This window comes from Dermacentor silvarum, chromosome 6 (genome assembly GCF_013339745.2).
Source record: "Dermacentor silvarum isolate Dsil-2018 chromosome 6, BIME_Dsil_1.4, whole genome shotgun sequence".
NCBI classification, from domain to species: domain Eukaryota; kingdom Metazoa; phylum Arthropoda; class Arachnida; order Ixodida; family Ixodidae; genus Dermacentor; species Dermacentor silvarum.
The window spans coordinates 165,203,195-165,223,920 of record NC_051159.1 but is presented as its reverse complement, the minus strand read 5'-3'; the positions used below and the strand labels follow the sequence as shown (position 1 = coordinate 165,223,920).

General features: G+C 44.8%; 2 protein-coding genes across 2 annotated transcripts in view; one reads left to right on the top strand and one right to left on the bottom strand.

Moving 5' to 3' along the window:
• LOC119457018 (galactosylgalactosylxylosylprotein 3-beta-glucuronosyltransferase S) overlaps positions 1–20,726 on the top strand; it is a 173,237-nt gene that overhangs the window by 254 nt on the left and 152,257 nt on the right. Inside the window, exon 2 of the mRNA XM_049669762.1 lies at positions 4,780–4,907. Within this exon, the coding sequence (XP_049525719.1) occupies positions 4,819–4,907 (89 nt within the window). The 5' untranslated portion in view covers positions 4,780–4,818. The remainder of the gene's footprint in view (positions 1–4,779; positions 4,908–20,726) is intronic.
• Positions 1–20,726, bottom strand: part of LOC119456340 (neuropeptide F-like) — a 77,332-nt gene that overhangs the window by 31,671 nt on the left and 24,935 nt on the right. The gene's annotated exons all lie outside the window — the stretch shown is intronic.

The window sequence follows — 20,726 nt, the reverse complement described above, 5'->3', positions numbered from 1 at the left end:
TAAAGCGTGCTTTATTTACATTACACAGAGGCTGCTCAACGAATGTGGCTGCAGTAAAGGAATTCTGCCCGGCAGCATAACTGCTTTTACATGCATGTCGCTGCTTATACCACTAATAGGGTTGAAAGGAACGTTTCCTAGGAGGGGGCAGATGCAACATGTTTATTAGCATATATCTGCAGATTACTCGGATACTCACTCACCAATATTTTTGTAGGCTATGTGCTCATTCATACTGTTTTGCACTCACACTCGTCGGCCCGCTCTCAATGTCCTACTCATGCTTACCAACAGTAAGTTATTAGCTCCATACATCGTAGCGTGGCGCCTTATGCTTGGTTATTTATATTTACTCGGTTAAAGCCAGCATTTAAATCAACCAAGGAAACAATCGCGAAGTAAAGTTTCCTCGAAGAAATTGCGCGGAGTGGTCGGCTTTTGAACAATCAGAATCTCTTTTTATGCTTGATTGTGTCCGTGCAGGCATATCTCCCTCCGTTACCATTTGTGTGTATATACCACTTGCTTTGTGCTTTGCTTGTGTAAATCGGACGTCTAGTCATGGTGGAGAAGGTACGCAAGGCTCACGTGGCGTTGCTTGCAGGTGGCGAATTTCGGTGCAGGAGCTGAGTTAAGCATTCGGGAGTGGCGTGACTTATTTTCTTTTTTACCGTGGATGTACAATTTCGGATTCTTGACAGAGATAATAAGTAAATAAATGCTTGTAGTATACCCATATAGAGTTCACATTGTTTATTTATTTATTTATTTATTTATTTATTTATTTATTTATTTATTTATTTATTTATTTATTTATTTATTTATTTATTTATAGCACTATTTGGTATTACAGTGGGCGTGAATTAACAGTACAAATCCAGACACAAAATACAGGTAAAGACAAACTAGCAATAAAATTACCCAATGTAAATAACGGAAATAAAACTGAACGTGATGTGAAGAAAATGCTATCTCAATTCTAAACGACTCGTACCACTCTCATTTCGGTGCTGCCTACGTCCTTAGATTATACGGGGAACCTGTTTTTATAGAGATATATCCATGGCCGTTATCAAGGGCCTTAAATTTTTGCTAATGACATTGGGAAACCCGGAATCCAACACATTGTTCCCAGCCTTTCCTCACCGTTCGCTCAGGCAACATCTGGCGCTCGCGTCAGCATCTAAATATCAAACAAAGCAAGCGGGAAGAATGTCATAAATCATAGAAAACGAGTGAAATTTCTGCGACGCCCTGGCTGCCGCAACCTGTTACTAAGTGAATTTGAAAGCCTGGCACTGCTGTCCTAATGCTATAAACGTGAAGGCTGTCAAAAGGTTTAACGAGGTCACCATAACGACTTTGGCTGAAATCGTCAGCCCTTCCTCGAAAATATGCACGCTGCCGTTTTTCAAGTGCCCTGGCATGCTACAAGCGTCGTTGAGAAGAAGGCTTCCAATCGGAATTCTCAGACCATGCGCGAATGTTTATTCTCACACTTGGTGCAACTAAATATTCAAGATTTACGCTGAATATTCCTTGACGCAAAGGCTCGAGCGAAAGGGCTCTAGCCCGCGGCTTACGTAGCCCGTTCGGGAAAATTCAGCACGGAGCACATGTTTCTTGTCTTTCTTTACCGTTCTTTCTTTACCCTGCCTTTCCTCTGCTTGCTCTCTCTGGCTCTCTTTCTTTACCTCGTGAAGGATAAGTGCGTTCTGACCGGTTCATAGAGGGAACCGCGGGTTCATTGAGCCGAGGGAACGAGGACGTGATGACCCGTATTTCAATATCTGATTGCCGTATTATCAATATGCAACTTGATTAAATAAATACTACTACAAATACCTGCGTGTGCACATTGCAAGTACCCTCTCTTGGGAAGCACATATCGATCACGTATGCTCAAGAGCTAATCGCATGCTTGGATACCAGAACGTAGCGTTTATTTTACAAGATAGTCACCAAAGAAACAGAGTATCTCTTATATACGAACCTTTACTGAATATATTTCTTCAATATGAGACCCCGACCTTGTAAGTTGGAGAGCAATATCTTTCAGTTCGCTTCATCCTATCTAATATTCATCCAACTGCCCTTGTAACTAAGATGAAGCTCGTCCTCAACATTCCTCCTTTAGGTACTCGTCGTAAGATCCCCGGCATCTGCCTGCTTCATGAGATTTATCAACTCCTTCACTTACACTTAATTATACCAGCTTACTACACTTCTGCGCGTATGTAGATCATTCTGGTAAGTCACCATACCACATCAAAACACATTCACATCGTATACTGCCAAACATTCCTTACGAAAACGTGCCGGAAGCGAAACCACCTGCCTGACGCAGTAGTCTCCAAAGCGACAATCACGGATTCCCCACAGCACCGAGTAATGTTGTCTGACGGATGTGCACTTTATAACGTCGTTCACCTTCCTATGTTTCAATTGTAGTTTTTAGAGTGCAGCTCTTAGGCGCCTGCGTTGAGCGTCGGCGTCCCTCGTCCTACCTCGGCGTAACCGCACGAACGAGCGCAGAGAAAGAGATGAAAGAGCGAAAGCGGAGCGGGAGATGAAAGACGGCGAGAGCAAAGAGAGCGTGAGGGGAAAAGCGGAGGAGGAGAGTATGGCGAAAGGGTTAGGAGGAAACCAGAGCGCCGCGCAAGACATGTTCTGCGGCAACGATCGCTCCGAGATAGCGCCGGAGTAGTGCGCGTCGTCTGTTCACCGATGACGCCATCGATAAGGCATGCGGCGAGCGCGTCAAAACAAAGCGCTGCATGAGCGGAACTTTGTCTGCGGCGGCTGTTGTGAATTGTGCCCACGCGTCACGCACGCGCTGCCTTTTGGGATCTCCCGATTAGCGAGGCACTCACGCCACGTTTCGCTTCGTTTGCAACGTGCCCCGCAAGACAGATTGCCCGCGCCATCCAATATATTGCGAAATGAAAACACGTATAGAGCTGCCCTCAAATTTCGCATTATGAATAGCGTAATCGTCAGTGATTTTTTTATAAACATATAAGTATGACATGTTGCATTCTTTATCTCTAGTGTCTACTGGCAGTCGCTTTGTGTGAAGTGCCTTAGATCATGTACTGTTGCAACAGCACATGCGTAAATACTTCCAGCAGACGTAAGCCTTTATTATAAAATAAATAAATAAATAAATAAATAAATAAATAAATAAATAAATAAATAAATAAATAAATAAATAAATAAATATCCGATATAGTGGATAAAACGTTACGAGTCGAGAGTGAGACAGAAAAGAGTCATAAAGCCGGAGGAATAACCAGATGGTTTGCTACGTTTCAACTTTGCTGGTTAACCATCTGTACGAAGTGCTTGGGTGGTGATTTTTTTAAGAGCCTCCTGTCGTTAATGTCATTAGGAGCGTGTAAACATTATATGAAAGGGGGGGGAGGGGGGGGAAGGAAGAGGATAAATGTTCAGACAGCGCCATGGTGCAAATCTTTGCGTTATTTCGAGTTACCTGTTGATGTTCAATTGTTGATAACGAAACTGTCTAGAGGTAGACACCATTTAGAGATTAGTGGAGGTTAAGAAATATTGGCCCTAACAAGAAAAACGAAGCACGCATTCCGTCAAGAAGTTACTCCTGTATATTCTGGTCACTCATATGCATACGAACACACAACAGTTAATAAAGAGACGTTCTTTTGTGGTCGTGTTGTCACCGAGATATTTAGCAAATGCAAATTGCACACCTGATCTTGGTGGCCATGGTACCTGTACTATGACATCAAGGAATTAGCATGTTGGTGGCCTTATGACACCAGTCACGATGGTACAGGAGTAATAGTTGGTTAAGGAGTCACAAAATCTCGCCACTTGTAAAACATTTCAGAGAAGCACGCCTTATTTAACCAAACATGAATAATTTACTGAGGATCAGGGCAACTGTCAAAATATCCCACAGCTTAAAAGAGACGACTGCTTTAATCTCCCGTTAACTTAATCACAATTATGATCATCATCAATCATTAACACATTAGTCCATGCCCACTATAGTTTGCAACCTTCGCATTGCGCGAAGGTTGTCAGTTTCATTTTCTTTTCATTTAATGTTTCTACACTTCCATTAAATGCTACAAATAACTTCCCAATGCTTTCCTTGGCTTCGTTATCTATTGTAGGGTTGTTTCCGACTAAGCATTTAAAAGTTCAACATATTTATGATTACGCCGCTGCCGAAAATTTGCATAAGCATCTAAGTATAACACACAAGGTTACTGCAATAAGAGCTCTCTGTTTGTCTGGTTGAGCTTTGCGACACCTGGTGCACACCGACCCGGCCACTCACGTTTACGTCTCCGGCCATCCACAAACAGCAAGAAGTTTGCGGAAAAACTAAAAGTCTCTGTTATCGGTGAGAGACGATGCACCGTGTGGCACGCGTTCGAGCCAGCCAGACTGCGCGGTTATCACGTGGCGTGAAACAGACAAGACGGCGCCGATCGACACCACGCCGAATGTGCGCACGGAAATGCGCTCTTTGTGGTTGACCTCCGTGGGACAAAAATTGTCCCCCTCGGATCATGTTTCTTTCGACCCACTCCGCAGGATTTAAAGTCACATTTTGTCGCACACTCTTCGCATTTGTTTTGCATCCCAAACCTCGGGGCCGTGGTTCCAATGAAAGGAAATAACGTGCAACAAGAGGTATTAGGGCGGAAACTTTCGAAAATGTGGACAAAATTTCGTTCGCCATCGCAAAAGTTCGCCATCGAAAATGTGGACAAAATGTTTTGCTGACAGGTACAACAGGAACAGCGTTGGAGCGTAAATGTACGGTGCATGAATGCAAGCTGCAGCCCCTTCGGGGCACTTTTTCTCTTGGGCGCCTCAGAGGCAGCAGAGCAACAATACAGCATCGATACAGCGAGGTAATAGTCGCTCCTTGGGTCTAGCTTCTTAGAATCTTTCGAGCGCGTCGTCTCGCCCTTTTGTGCCACGGATCGGCCAGAGGCGACAGAAATAACTGCAAGCTGCGTTAGTAATGCTTGGGAAGCTATAGTGTCGGACGTTTCCCCCGGGCGGCGTGCAACGCTGCAAGGCTCGCTGGCTAGGCACAGATGCCTTATGTGATTAGAGGCGAGGCGTACATAATGCGATTTCCGGATGAAAATGCAAGAACGTCTGCGCTTCGCACCCATACGAGCTCCTCGCAGGCAGGCTCGATAGACTTGACCAGAAGTCATGCGGGGTTCGCTTGTGCTGAAGCCATCCGTTGTTTGCTAAGGTCTTCCTGGTACAGAGATCGGCAAACTCAATACACAAGGAAAACACAGTCTATTCTTTCTCACAGAGGTTACGGATATTATAATCTTCCTCTTACTTTCTATGATATAAAGCTCCATCTACGGAGGATTCAAAACCAGGCTCAAACAAAACGTACACTGCTCATCGATGCAAGCGCGTCGACGCCAAGTGTTCGTGACTCTGTATATGTGTTTGTGCGTTAATCTCTGGTTAACCTCCCTGTCTTCCCTTTACCTTTTTTCTCTGTCTCACTTTAATTTTTCCATGTCATTTTTGCGTATGTATTTCACAATGAAATGTTACTAGTGAAGCCGGTGACGAAATTTACCGACATTTTCAATATCACTAATTCAGTAACTCAATAAAGAGTCGTATCTGATAACAGAGCTAGTTTGACTCAAACCGCCACGGCGATCAGCATCTAACTATCGTGTGGAGACAGTTGTCTGTTCTAAATTATCCACCTATTTAAGCCGTACACTCTCGACGCCTGTCACAGATATTAGAGAGAAATGAGATCTCAGATGCCACTGTTGTGAGCTTGCTTGAAGTTTGCGGCACCGGATATGTCAGTGATGCGTGCGGAAATATTGGTTCGCCCTTGCAAATCACTTTGGGTGAAGCAGTGGATTTAGGGCTTGACACGGCGCGATATAATCCCTGCTTTTTTTTATTGATCCCTGCAACACCACATGTTCTGCGGGTGACCAATCTCATGATCTTTCAGAAAGAGATCAATGCTAAAAGTGGCCGTACAGCCACGCAATTCTTTTTTTTTTTCAGAAAAGGTGTTTTAATAGTATTAGCAATATAGGGCTTGTAGCTAGATGTTACAGCGGTCGATATAAAACAGGTGAGTTTGGGCGGGCCGAGGAAGAGAGTGGAAACAATGCGGGCACAATGAGCTGCTGTGTATCTGGCTTCACTTTCGCAATTTACCCTCACTCCAGGTTCAGTCAATGAAAGTTGCGCAATGCAACTTATATCTAATGTAAAGTGACCAAAAGTTGGAAGGCGAAGCAGCAGCCACCCAATTTCACCACGTTGGTGTCGTACGAGAGGTTGGCTGTAAGTTTAAGTTTTTATCATGAACTGATCGATGGTACATGTGCGACAGATTCGTTGGCATTTATGAATGCTGTAGACATCGCAATGCCGATGCTGCGCGTTGTTCACTGTGTCGCATTGAAGGAAATGCCTAATTAAGAATGTCAGGGTATTTTCCAACCATGTACTAGATACTTAATCTTCCGGCTGTCCGAGACCGCAGGAAATATGAATACCGTCCCCGCAGGGTCCTATATAACCAGCGCAACATTTCCTCGTCTGCAAAGCGATCACGTCGGCTAAAAAAAAGAAAGTTGCGAAACCTTTGCGACTGTAACGAAGTTTATCGGAGTCGTCCAGCGACAGTTAGAAACTCCGCGGCTGCAACGAGAGCTCAGCTGGATGGGCGAACTAGCTCCGAGACAGGCGATGGCGACGGGAATGTCTAGGGTGCCGTTCTTCTTCCTTACGCAATTAATGTATATCTGCCTTGCCGGCCCTTAGTAGTGTTCGTTAGCTGTAAAATATTCACCCTAGAGACCAGTCTGGCATTGCCTCTTTTCTTTTTTAATTGAATTGATTTCTGGGGTTTTACTTGCAAAAACCACGATTTGATTGTGAGGCACACCGTAGTCGGGGACTCCAGTTTAATTTTGACCACCCGGGGATGTTTAACGTACCCCCAACGCACTGGACACTGGTGTTTTTGCAAATCACCCCCATGGAAATGCGTCCGCCGAGGCCGGGATTTGATCCTCTGACCATATGCTTATAGCAGCGGCATTCTCTCTTAGGCATTAATTTTTATATCGGAACAACATATATATAATATAATATATACATAAATGTATATATATATATATATATATATATATATACTGTGAAAAGTTACGATCAAAGTGCCAATTATTGGTAATGACTGTTATTGCAACTCGATCTAGTTCCCAATTGATGGCACTCAGTCATTACCGGGAATCGACCAAGAAGCGGGCAACGCACTGGAAATAAAAAAAAAAAAAAAAAAAAAAAACAGAAAACTCAATCCCTGGAGCAGTCATAGGACTTGGGAAAATAGCTGTACTCTGGAAAGCTGCCGGCCGTGGTTATTTCGCTTTTTCTTGACAGATTTCACTTCTCACCTCGGAAGGCACTGTTGAGCGCCTGCAAATATATTCATTGCAAAATTTTCAGATTAGAGCTACTTGGAGCTCCATGCCGGTGATAACGGAGGCCATTTCCCTTCCATGCCACTACGGTCGCTTCGTTGATAGGGAATTGCTCGAGTATTAAGACGAGCTTCTTAATTGCAGTAGTGCGAGCTCCCTTGCCGCGTTTTAAATGTATGGGTTTGGAAGAGGCCCCGAGAACTATAAGAATTATGTTTCTCATAATTTTCACATACGTATAAAGAAACACGGCCAGTGATAACAGGTTCGTCATTAGCACGACCTTACTTCAGTGGTGAGAAGTGCTCGCTAAGATAAACCGTTTTAGCAAAGGTTAGCTTCTTGTGGTGGAAAAGTGGGCATAGAAGACTGGCAGCGTTTACGTTTCAACTGGTATTGCGATTTGAGCCATGCATTTGAGCCATGAGCCATGCATTTCTTAAGACAGCGAGTAAAATCTCGCAGGATTGTAGACGCACTCAACTGTATTCTTCTGTAGCACCTTGTTACTACAACAGTAATGCAGTTGTTTCATACCACAGGTGTTATTGTGCCCGTGGTCTACGTGCCGTAATTGCCATGACATCACTCTCTGTCCCTTATTCAGGACAATGTGTAACAATTTCTCGTAAACCCGTATTCACTTTCGTGGTGCATCGTGCAAAGCAAAGCTTGCGTGTTGCCTTAATTCACGGATAGGAAAAATGCTTGTTAGTACATAAATATCAGAGATTGCCGGAGTAAATTATAAAATATTCCTTCAGAAAGGAACACATACGTGGAGCTCACCTAAAGGTAATTATTTGCGCCTGTATGCTTTGTAATTTGGCCACTTTCACATGAGTACCCACCGTAGTGGCTCTGGCGTTGCGCTGCTGTGCCCGAGGGCGCGGAATCAAATCTCGGCCACGGCAGCCGCAGTTCGATGGTGGCGAAATGCACAAATGACCGTGTACCATGCATTGGGTGAACGTCAATGAGCCCGAGTTTGTCAAAATTAATCCGGTGTCTTCCAGTACGGCGTGGTGGTGGTGGTGGTAAAACTTTATTTCTAAAACGGGTCCTGAAGGCCACGAGACTGTTCGTCAAGGTGTAGAGGGCACCTCCCACGTCGGGACGGGGAGCCCTAGGCTCTCCGACGCTTCGCGGGCCTTTTGGACAGCCAGAGTTGGTCTTAGAGCTCGCTGCTCCTAAGAGCGCCGTCCCATTTGTTCTGGTCCTCCAGATAGGAGGCCTGCGTCGCGCATCCCGACAACATGTGTCTCAAGTTCACATGTCCACCACACTGTGCACAATTGAAAGTTCCGTCGTAGTCTGGGTCGATTCGGCTCATACGCCAAGGATTGGGGCACGAGTTCGTCTGTAGCAATCGGAGAGTCACTGACTGCGCCCTGCTTAGCTCCTTGTTTGGAAGGGAGAATTCTCTACGTCCTAAATAAAAGTGCTTGATGAGCTCATTATCTGTCTGAAGTTGGTCCTTAAAGGCCTTAGGAGGAGACGAGGGGGTCTGCAGGGGAGCGCGGCTGGCAAGTCCTCGCACGGCCCTATGAGCTGATTCGTTAAGGTTCCGCTGTCCTTCCACGAAATCGCCCATATGGGCTGGGAACCACACTATAGAGCGGAGACCAATGCATCACGATGTGCTTGCCCATCGATCATGCGTGCCTCACGATCATATTCTGGCTTTGGCACGTGACACCCTTGAATAAAGGAGAAAAACAAAACAAGAACTGTCACACAGCAATACCACGTATTGTGTTAAAAGTAGCCGAACGTGCATTAACCGAGCGTGGTACACTATGCAAGATGGTAGCAGTTCATGATTAGAGCAACGCCGAAAACTAAGGCAAGAAACAAAAACAAATCAAAAGAAAGAGGCACAATAGGAACAAGCGGCTCGTCTGATTTCACTAGGTCACTTCGCAGATTAGGGGCCCCATAACGTAACACTATTCCAACCTGTTTTCATTCCAATCTCCTGACGTCAAACTTACGTAACCGCCGACGCAAGCATCGGGTGGTGACCCGCAGCGTTGTTTGAACTGCTCTCCTCGTTTACAGGTAGTCACTTTTGTGTGCTTTCAAAGTGAATAGCATCGCCTAGATTTACAGGCTTTTCTAATCTAATGGCTGACAAAAGGCGAGGAGCGCGCAGAAGCGGAGGGGCTTTCGGCGTTTGGGATTGGCCCCCTGCCCCTTGCTTAGCTTGCGGGGGCTGGTCGCAAATCGCGGCGGCGTGCAAGTGACGGGTAAAGATGACGCCAAAGTGGATGCTCAGGGAAGGACAGTTGATGGGACGATGTCGTAACCGTACCGAAAGAGCTCCACCATGTTACACTGCCACTAATTTTTTTTATTATTATTATACGCAAATCAATCCATTCTCACCGGCAGCTTCTAGTAGCCAGTGCCACAGCGATCGATGGGCGGACATCTTGCATTCCTTTCGGAATGTGGCACTCTCCGGCTATTCCGAAAGATAATCAGTTTTGTTCGGTATTATAATAATAAAGATATTATTGCATCTTTAATGCGTACACTTCCCTTTGACGTGTGTAGTTGTCGCGGTATTGTGACGTCGCGAGGGCTATGGCAAAAAAGGTGTAGAATAGGCAATAATTATTTTTCTTTTGTTTGGTCTGATCATGCATGATCAGTGCCTACACGACATACCAGATGGGGAGTTTGGGTGGTTTTCCTGACGTCGCGTGACAGACAGGTTACCTGGGATTGGTGCGAAAAATTTTGGAACAGTCGGGGAGGGATGATTGCAAAAATGGAATACAAACAGTTTGTAATAGTTTTGCGATATAGCACCGTAGGGAACTGCACGCACAGTTATTGATCAGCGACGCCTGAAAAATTGCATTACCTTAAGGTCCGTACGTAATCTGCAGATATTTCGCAAGAAATGCAAGCGCAAACGCAAAAAGCGCAACTAAATTGTTCAGACTACAATCGTATGAAGTGTTCAGAGCGCAACAGTCGTCACACACGCGAGCGTATATGTTGAAAGGCCCGCTACATTTGCGTTTCTTACAGATAGGACAGTAACGATGTGGCCAATCAGTGCCGCAGTTTCGGTTTTAAGTTTCCGGTGACGTCATTTCCGGCCCCCCAAGTTAGAGCAACGGCCATGAGTGCGTATGCGTGTGTGCGTAGTAGGAGGCGCTGGTATAGTGGCGGTGATGTGTATCTGCGGTTGTCTTCCGCTGATACGCAACTGGCCAGCTCACGTTTTGATTCGGTGGTCTTAAGAAACGTATGCAAGTGATAATGTGAACGACCAGCATGGTGAACGATCTTAGCGCTGCTAATGAATGATACGGGCTTTACGACAGATGTGCGCTTTGCTAACGTTACGACCGCAGTCTGAACATACCTTAAGAATATTTAATGTGACCGACGACAGTGTTGACCTACTGCAATATTTCAATAAGATGAACAACTATAAATTTTAAAATAATAATTTATGTTTATGATCAACGATCAGTGATTCTTAACTCTGAAGTGTGTTCTGAAGCTTTTTTTCTTGCTGTTGTTGTTTTTGTTGTTGATTAGATTCACTTTTTTTGTGTACTGACCTTTGAAATTTATAACCTGCTCATTCTATTGAGCCACGCCGATGGTTCCTCTAGCTTGCACAAAGATAATGAACAAGGAACTTCAATTTGGCGTTTCGTCGCTACATTGCATAAAAGAGCGCACGAAGTCGAGCGAGGCAAAATACCTTCCAGCGCACGCCTGCCCACACTTCGCTAGGAAGGTTTTCCGAGGAGAAAGGGCCACGTGAGCAGCCTTATAGCCAATCGGACAGCCGCGTGGGCGGGTCGGCGTCAGCGGCGCGCAGAAAAGGAATGTCATAGTTTGAACTTTTTTTTTTTCAATGACTCTACTTATATAGCTGCAACATGCCTCTGATTAGTTTGGAAGTTGCGTGTTGTGGTGTGTTTTGTGTATGTTGTGTGTCTGTGACGTGTGTTGTGCCTATCATCTAATTTCTCATTATTCGTATCTGTAGCCGCATCCTATAGGTCTGCCGCCACGCAAACCTCTCCAGATTTCATTAAAGATCCTCTCTTGCTCGCTTTAATGCCAGCGTTCTGTTTTATCAACTTTTATGCGTTTTACCGCTGCCGACGTGCTTCTAGCTCTTCTCTGAAAGTAATATCTCCGGAAGGCTCTATTACAGACAATCGTTTTTTTTCTTTTTCTTTTTTGCATCAGGGTGCCTTGTTGTTAGAATTGTTAAAGTTGAAGCACTACCAGCAGTCTCAGTATAAAACATTCAAGTACCCAGCATACGCAGTGCCATCAACACCGATGCACTAAGGTTATGTACTTTCCGGAGTTTGAAGTGTGTCTGTTTAGAGATACATTAATTTGTTGTGTTTTGTTGCCCTAGATTAGTGTTTATTCCCATGTTATTAAAATGGCACGATAAATTGCTTCGAGCACTATGCTGGAAAACTGTGTCATGACGACTGAATCCAAGGTCTCAGCGTATAGCAGGCTCATAACTTCTAAACCTGCGCCTGCATCACACACGAAAAGACCAATCGAAAAATGAGCCGTGTAGAAGCATTCTATTTTAAACAATAATCTCGTCATCTACAGCCAGAAGCAGTGGTTACGTAATAATATAATTCACAACATGGCCTTCCTGCCGTATACACCGGCAAAGTTAGCCATCTTAAATCATGCCGTAGTGCGATTTAGCTTAGCTCCGAAGCAACTGTAGGTTATTGCTTAACAACTTGACGCAGAAGCAGGGGCGTAGCCAGGAAGGGGGGGTGGGGGGGCTTATGAGGCTCCAGACCCCCCCCCCCCCCCCCCCCGGAATTTTTTCGTGCTGGCATGCACCGCCGACCAAAACTACCGCGGACGCCGGGAATCATTCTGGATTTTCTCTACAATGTCTTTTTTCACGCTCGAAAAGACATTTCGGCACGAACATTGCAAACTCAGGCTGGATTTCGTGGCAACGCCCTTGCACCTGGAGTCACGTAACGCAAGGAGCCCCGTCCGAGCACAAACTTTCAAGGGCTTTTCGATAGTGAGCGGGCGCGTTGCGGCATCTCGCAGCGGCCGCGGAATCTACGGAGCGTATGGATTTCAATTACGAAACTTTATGGGTATAAAGTGCTCATAAACTTTTGACGCGAAAGGTCCACTGACATTTCCAAAGGAGTGTATTAAAAGATTTTCAATTCTGGAACTTTATGGGGTTAATGTTCTTCTAAACTTGGGGCAACATGCGCGCACTGGAGCCCTCGTGTCCAAGCCGTTCGAGAAATGGAAGCACGCGCTCGCAATCTTCCACACACACGAAAATACTAAATATCACCGTGACTGTCAGTTAGCAGCTGATAGATTTCTCCAAACATTTTCAGGAGGCGTGCACAATGTGATCGATCAGCTGGACCACGGCAGGCAAAGTAAAACATGAGGAAACAGAAGAAAGTAAAGGGCCTATTATTGAGGTTTTTTTTTTTTTTTTTGCGGGCGACAAGGTCTGTCTCTCCGTGGCCACAGGGACAGTGGCCCTATGAATTTAAGCATAGCCCCCGCTGAAAATACAGGTATTTTCAGAGCACTTCGTATGCGAGCTGATTGTGGAGATACATATCTGAAGAACCATTTGGAAAGTTGTCCCAGTAATGTCTCGTATTTAAGCCCAAATGCACAAAACCAAAATATAGAAATTTGTGGTGAAATTATCAAAGAAAGCCTAGATGCAAAAGCAGGCTTCTCCATACTTCCTGACGAAACGATGGACATCGCTGGAATCGAACAGCCTACTGTTTGTGCAAGGTACCTAAACAAGTATGCCAACGACATCGAGGGAGTGTTTTAGGTTTTAGCACCGGAATAGATGCCCATCTCTCATTGCGACTGCAGGTTCTATGTAAATGTGTATATACTGCTGCAGATTCTAGTCACCCTTCCAGTGACCACTGCCAGCGCAGAGAGAACATTTTTAACAAGAGTTTACTAAAAAAATACTTGCGCTCTACAATGTTTGTGGAACGCATAGTTAGGCTGGCACTTCTATACACCCACAGAGACGTGTCCGAAGTCATTGACCGCTTCGCTCAACTTCCCCGCCGAGAGAAGTTTGTCCTTTAGATAGCGAAGTAGCAAGAATCAATGCAAGTAAAAAGCTCGGTTCCTTCAGGTTCATAAGCTCTTAATTATGAAAACGTATGACTTCATTAGCTTTTAAAAGCGCGGAAATTTTCACCGTTTATTCTAGCGGTTAGCATCATGATCAAAATTATCATGCGAATACGAAAATTACGAGGACATCAATAACCAATTTTAACCGACCTTGCTCATTGAAAGCCCGGCCCACGCGGCGATTGCCAAAAACACACTCGGATATTGGGTAGTTTAACTTGTCGCATCATCTGTGGCTTTCGTTTGTCCTTTTCTTTCCTTTTTAGCTTACCTGCTTTTATTTCTTTTTTTGAAACGAAGCAATACCCTCCTTTAATTTTGGATGCAGAATAATTGTTGACGCTGTGCAGGCAGTTAAATTAGACATTTTCGTACTGATTTCTGTATTATTCCTCTATTATTCTACCCACATGGCGCTGTCGCGACCGCCGCATGGCCCGAGTACATATCACGATTTCTGCGATGATAGTTTTGTTCTTGCCTGGATCACCTGTCTTTCTGTGCGCAAAGCTTACTATCTGTTACTGCGCAACATGTTTATTTGTCTTGTTTGACGCATTATGTACAGTGATGTTTGCTTAAATACGTAGATTTATTGGAGATTTATACGTACTTTTAAATATCTTGTTGCGAGGTTTTGTGTATACAAGCAGTGAACTTTGTTTCCAGCGACTCTTTCTTGCCCTTTAGCGAGTTGTATCTTCGCATTTGTATATTCCATTCTATCTTCGCATTTCTAATGTATATTTTGCAGAACTCCTACTTTTTATTTGTACTCACTGTTGCGAGTATAATCTCGCTGTAATTACAATACAGGACCGGTTACAGCTGCTCCTGCCCAATTTATTGCGACGAGAGACAGCGTCATTAAGGTTTTTTTTCCTGGCCGTTGCATATGTACAAAAATGTAAACAAGGTTCTTGAATGACAAAAATTGATCAAAATATTTGTCCTCAACTTATTCATTTCATAGCCTTTACGTTTTTCATATCAGATGCATGCACTGCTTTGCTGGTGTCGAACTGATATAGTTCTAAAGTTCGTGTGATATTTCCCTTGCTTATTAAGTAGACAAAAAACACAGCAGCATTGATATCAGTTATTTCTGCCACAATTTTTTGGGACATACGAATGGAGTCTTTTATGAAAAAAATACATATTTTACTTCACTGTGCGTAGCATTCAATAATTCGTTTGCAGCATTTAATACACAATGGCATTGGCAATGCAGTTATTATTCATGCATTTGATCCCTCGACAAATCATATATAAGGAGGAGGCCGCGCTGCAACCTGAGCCCCCCCCCCCCCCCCCCCCCCGAACAAAATTTCTGGCTACGCCACTGCGCAGAAGGCATACCACTCAAATACCCGTTCACTGGACAGCGCTAAGATTTCAAATGTGGAAAGTAATGAGTTCAAAGGGCAAGATAAAACGCACTAAATTTCATAATCTCGCCAAACCATCTTGTTTTGTAGACAAGTAGTTTATAACTGTCATATTACTTCTGCCGAAAAGCTTAAGAAAATGAGTGGTCGTTGCTTCACTTTCGCTTGCACGCCTTTATCAGCGTACTGTGCTTTTTATGCAACCTAAAAAGTCGTAGCTGGAAAAAAGCTAGCGTCCATTGTCCAGAAGATCTTAACTTATCGCTAAGACAAGGCCAATTACACTGGCACAATTTAGATACTGATGTGTGTGAATGTGACGAAAACCTTAAAATTAAATTAAACGACCGCTAAAACCACTCCTCTTCAGAATGGCTCATCACCCGAGCTTTTCTTGCTCTTCCGGAATAATGAAAATGGTAATACTAAGAAGAAAATACCAGAAGAACGAAAAATTATTGTACGCAGCGCAGTTTTCTCGATAATCATTTCGGTACAATAATCTATAATGATAACGTCATTAGGCGTACTCTATTTTTCGTTCCATTGGTCGCATTATACTCTGTAGGAGTTCTTCGCGGCGAGATCTTCCCGAGCATTTACCACTGATATTCAATCACTTTCGAGAGCATCTTCAGTTGTCAGTAAGTTGGACGAGCCGTGGGCGAACCCTGCTATTCAAACCCGCCAGGAGCTCCTGCGTTCGCTGCTGTTGCGCAAAAAAAGCCGTCGTAGTTCTCGGTTTGGGTCAAGAGGTCGCCGTTCAGAAAAGTAAATACCGGCGGCTCGAGGGGCAAACCACTTCCAATGTAGGAATGGCGTAGAGAAGAAACTGTCCTTGGCGAGTTCTCAATCCAGAAAACGCAGGATCGAAAAGGCGAATAAAATCTTGGACATAACTTCGCATCAGCGAACTCGGTCCTTTTCGCGGAATTCTCGTCGCCGGCAGACCTACCGGGCGCCTCACCCCTCCCTAACCTCACCCCAGGTTGCCTCTCTTCTGCGACCGCCCACTTTCCCTCAACTCTGCCAAACCAAGGGTATATATACGGTCTCACAATGAATATGGCGCGGTGTGAAGCAAAGGGGTCTCGCCGTCGGTGGGTTCGCTGGAGTGCTTTGAGACGCTCCCCTGGCCCGTCCTCGAGAAATCCCTGAGTCAATACAGGGAACATAACGCAAGACCTGTGCGCACTCTCATAGCTTCTTTCCTATCGCTCGCGCTATCGGCCACACTCGAGGCAGTGTATTTCCGACGACTGCTTGCTGAGGCTACTCCAAAAGTAGAAAAACTAACCAGGCAACTGCTTCTACCAAGAAAAAAAAAAAGCCGAGAAGCCCTTTATTTACAAGTTCAAAGCTAGAGTTATGTGCATTGGCTACGGAAGCAAACAGCGCCATCCGCTTGATACATGTAATTTTTTTTTATTTTCTATGTTATATCAGTGCATTATTGGCCACCTTGCACCGTCTTTATGGTTTACATTTATTTTAGGCACAAACGACCCTCTTTTTATCTCTCTTTCGGTGACTTGCTGGCTTCGAAACATCCGCTGGAACTCAGGCAGGCCATTGTCCGAGCTTTCAATCTGCGACAACTCTTGAGTGGTCCAAATTCGATACGTATATACCAAGAAAATAAAAAGAAAGCAAAAAAATAGCCGTGTGGCCCCACAGTTCGCGAACGAGGCCATCATTGAAGCCTCGAAGTGCCGCCTTTTAATATTTCGCTGACTCTGAGCACAAAAATCAGTCTTCGCTAACGCTGGTTGTCATCATACTGACTCGAAAACACAAAATAAATCGTAACACAACTTTGCACTTAGTTCGTTTGAGACAACTGAAAACTGACTCCCGAATACATGCGTGAACATGGGGTGCAGTAGAGATCGCTGTAGCAGTGGCGTACAGTGGGGCACAAGAAAGTAAAGTTACACCGGTGATATCGCAGGTGGAGCCAGTGTGTGCGTATTACCGATGTGGTATGTGTGGCACGTACTACCGTTGTGGTGTGGTTGTCAGCTTAAAGCATCGTGCGTCTCGCTGAGTGCTAATGACGATTTGAATCAGCTGCCACGCAAGAACAAGGGATGCCGCTCAGGATATAACGTTTCATACAGAGCAGGAGCCACAAGATATGCCCAGTTTTGGCAGTGCTGCACGCTATTGCGTGGACTACACGAAAGCTGGCATTGGTGACTGTAAACAAAAAGAAAAAAGAAAAAAAAAGAAACCGAACAGCGCTGAGAACTGGCACACGTGTTGTCAAAACATTATCGGGTAGCGGCCAGTCTGGCGCATGCTTCGATTCATAGGAGCACGAGGGCACTACGCTGCCACGACAACTAAATCGGTCGGGCGTCGACGGACGGCACCCTTGACAGGATATTTGAGGGTTGTGGTAAACGATTGGCAGCGTCTAACGTCGCAAACGATGTCCATGAACGAGAAGTGCACTAGGGGCTTGTTTTTCGTATCGACCGAATGAGACTTATACTGCCAGTCCACATGCACGCCTACGACTCCTGTTGGTTGTCTTCAGATCCGCAAGTATTTGTTTACATGGGTACATGGGCGCAGCACCGGAAAAAAAAAAACACAGCCAATAACCGTGAACCGTATCTCACTGCCTCCGTGGCACTCGTACCGGAGAAATCATAAATCAACTATATTGTATGTCCCCCTGTTATGCGGTTATAACGAAGAGGTGACCTAACTTACCCGACTAATTGTTAAAACCGTGCCATTTCTTTCGTGTTCCTTTCTTCGTGATACGCAAATGAAGACACATTCACCACCTTGAAAACCCGGGTTAGCAACACCCGGTATATTATTTGTAAATGGAACACCTTGTATAAAGATTATATGAGAATTCAGATGCTTGAACTCAGACTGTTTTCCGAGTCCAAAATACCTGGGCTGTAGTCACAACCATCGCTGGTGTAAAAAGCAATTCGCGCATACGTGCAGTTCTTGAAGTGAAGCGACCAGAGTGACCGTTTAAAGTCCTCGATTGCATTTCCCTAAGGTTGCTATCTGGACCTGTTGATGTGCTATTAGTATAGATTGCCTGGCGCGTTGCGTACAGGGTCAACTGAAAGAAACAAAAGCGCACTGCCTCTATCAGTTGTTTATTTGTTTTGTCATTGTCCTTGACCGGCTGCAGGATCAGTAATCATGCGCCACTTCCAACGTGTGCGCAGTGGTGACATGTCCCTCTTTCGCTATTTCTATCCGCCCTTTCTTTGACCCCTCAGTGTAATTAAGGCAGCTGACCGCACGCCCGCCTGACTGACGTCCCTGCCCTTTCCTATTATTTCTCTCGCTCTCTCTTTCTCGGATACTTGAAGTGCGTAACAACTATTGCGAACTTACAAAACGCGCACAGAACAACCTGGTGGGTGTTGGAGGTTTACTGCGTAAATTGTGTTTCTTCAGCAGTCTTGTGTTACATTCCGAGATAAGCCTACTTTCCTTTAGATCAATCGATGTGGAACTTTCACGTTCCCGCAGAAAGCGGAAAGGTGATATCCCAACCTGATAGCCTACTTTCCTGTTATCGTGGTTCCGTGCATTAATTTTTCACTTCTATCAGCCTACTGGTTAGCCCAAAGAAAGGTTCATTGTACCTTTCTTCTCGTCCCCGTCTCTGTTGTGCTTTTTTCTTTCATCAAGTACTGCATCTTCATCGTAGTCCTATTTATTTAGAAAGCTCTCCACATCCATATGTGAGTGGACGGTTTCTTGTCAGATGGGGGTGCATCCCTTGGAAGATGTCGCTCACTCGGCTGGTTACTTGCAGAACGTCAACTTGTTGGATGCTTTTTTTCAGCTTCCGCTTTAAAGAAATAAGCTCTACCCGAGGATGAGGGTGGCAGCGCAAGAAATAGCACTCGATTGCATAATTAATGGTGTCCAGGGCGAACTCAAAATACCAGTCACTGCACTATTCTATTCAGGAAATGGCACCAGAAATACCATGGAAGTTCCACCAGAAGTGGTAGAAGTAGCCTGTTTCTATAGAAATTGTGTTTTGTATATCTCCACAAGCAGCAGTTGTTAATAAACAAAGAACAAACAAGCTAAGCTCGTATCTACTCTTGAAGGAGCCTTGGCGCGTGTTATTACCTAAGCGACGATGAACCGACGAAATCAAAAATGCGCTAACGGATATGATAAATGGAATTTGCTATGCAGAACTCCTATGCCATAATGAGCGCTGTACAATAGATGAGCTACAGCAATGTTCAGCTAAAAGGATACGTTGACATCCCTTAAAGACCAAGCTGCCTAAGAAGAGCATGTGGGTCGGTACAAGCTGGGCGGCATCGGTTCACCTGGGCAGCGCACTCTATAGACAGAGAGAAAAAAAACATTTATTTAGACCATCGAGGTCGTTGATCTTGAGGACGAGTGGCTTGTGTCCTCATTCCAGGACTCCACTGGGCATGGCTGCTCGACGTACTCGCTGGACAAGAGCTACTTGTCCCGCCAGGGTATCGCCGGTCAGCTGTACCTCCCACCGCTCAAATGACCTGTTAGGAGTCTTTAAATGTTCAGGTTTGCCCCCGCACCCCCACGAGATGTGAAAGAGTGTAGGGCGTGTGTCGCCGCACCAGGGGCAGATGCCGCGATATCTTTGTGGCTATATTTCGCTGTATCTGTGTAGGTTTGGGAATGTGTTTGTTTGGAAATTATTTGAATATGTTTTCTCGTGCTACTAATGTCCGCCTCTTCGAATAACTCAGCTCAACGATAAGAGTTATGCTACCGGGCAGAGGCGATTTTAAAAGTTCCGTTAAGCTTAATTTTGAACACCCTGTACATGAAAACGAGTTGCACCACTGTGAAGATGCAGTAGAAATCCTTGTAAAGATTTTATAAATATTGCGCTTTGCACCGGCGTAATCAATGGCCAAGACGCAGTCGGCGACGGAGACATTTAGATTAATGTGTTTGTTGTCAAAGTGCGTTTCTTCGCTTTGCTTAATCAAACTCTCCACTATTCGGGAAATAGGGCTGATGTGTTTCGTGGGCGCTGCACAGCGCATTGGCTTTGCAATGCGGCATTTTGTTGCCGTAAATAATTAGGGAGATTCGAAAGTACCGCTCAGCTTAATGAGGACGGGTCGTTACATGAGCAATTAGCTGTGACAGTATTATGCTAGAAACGGCTCTGGTGTTCCCGGTCTTTTTCAGTCCTCCCCTTTTATCTCGTTTGTTGTCCCTAGCAGGACAACGACATGCTCTGTTTGATTCGCTCTCAAATACACTTTTATTTCTTTCTTTCCTCTGAGCGCCCAAGGGGAGAAAATGTTTCCGTTATTTTTAAATTGCCGGCCGTAATTTGGTCTCATTACCATTTCTTAGACCCCACGTCGCATCTCAAAGCAGCGTCAGGTAATGTCTTCCGCGTAATTACCGACTGCTAATTAAGGTGTGTATCCGTGTAAATGAACCGACAGAATCTCTTGTCCATACGCAGTATACTGCTTCATAAAACAGCAAATGCCGGTTGGGCGAGTGGTGCCACGGCATGATTAAAAAATTAGCCCTGGAAGCAGACGAGGCACAAAGAGAAAAAAAAATCATAGTTTCGCCATAAGCGCGAAGCAAAGAAGGCGATAGAAACTTGTTAGAATATTACACGAAATGTAAGACT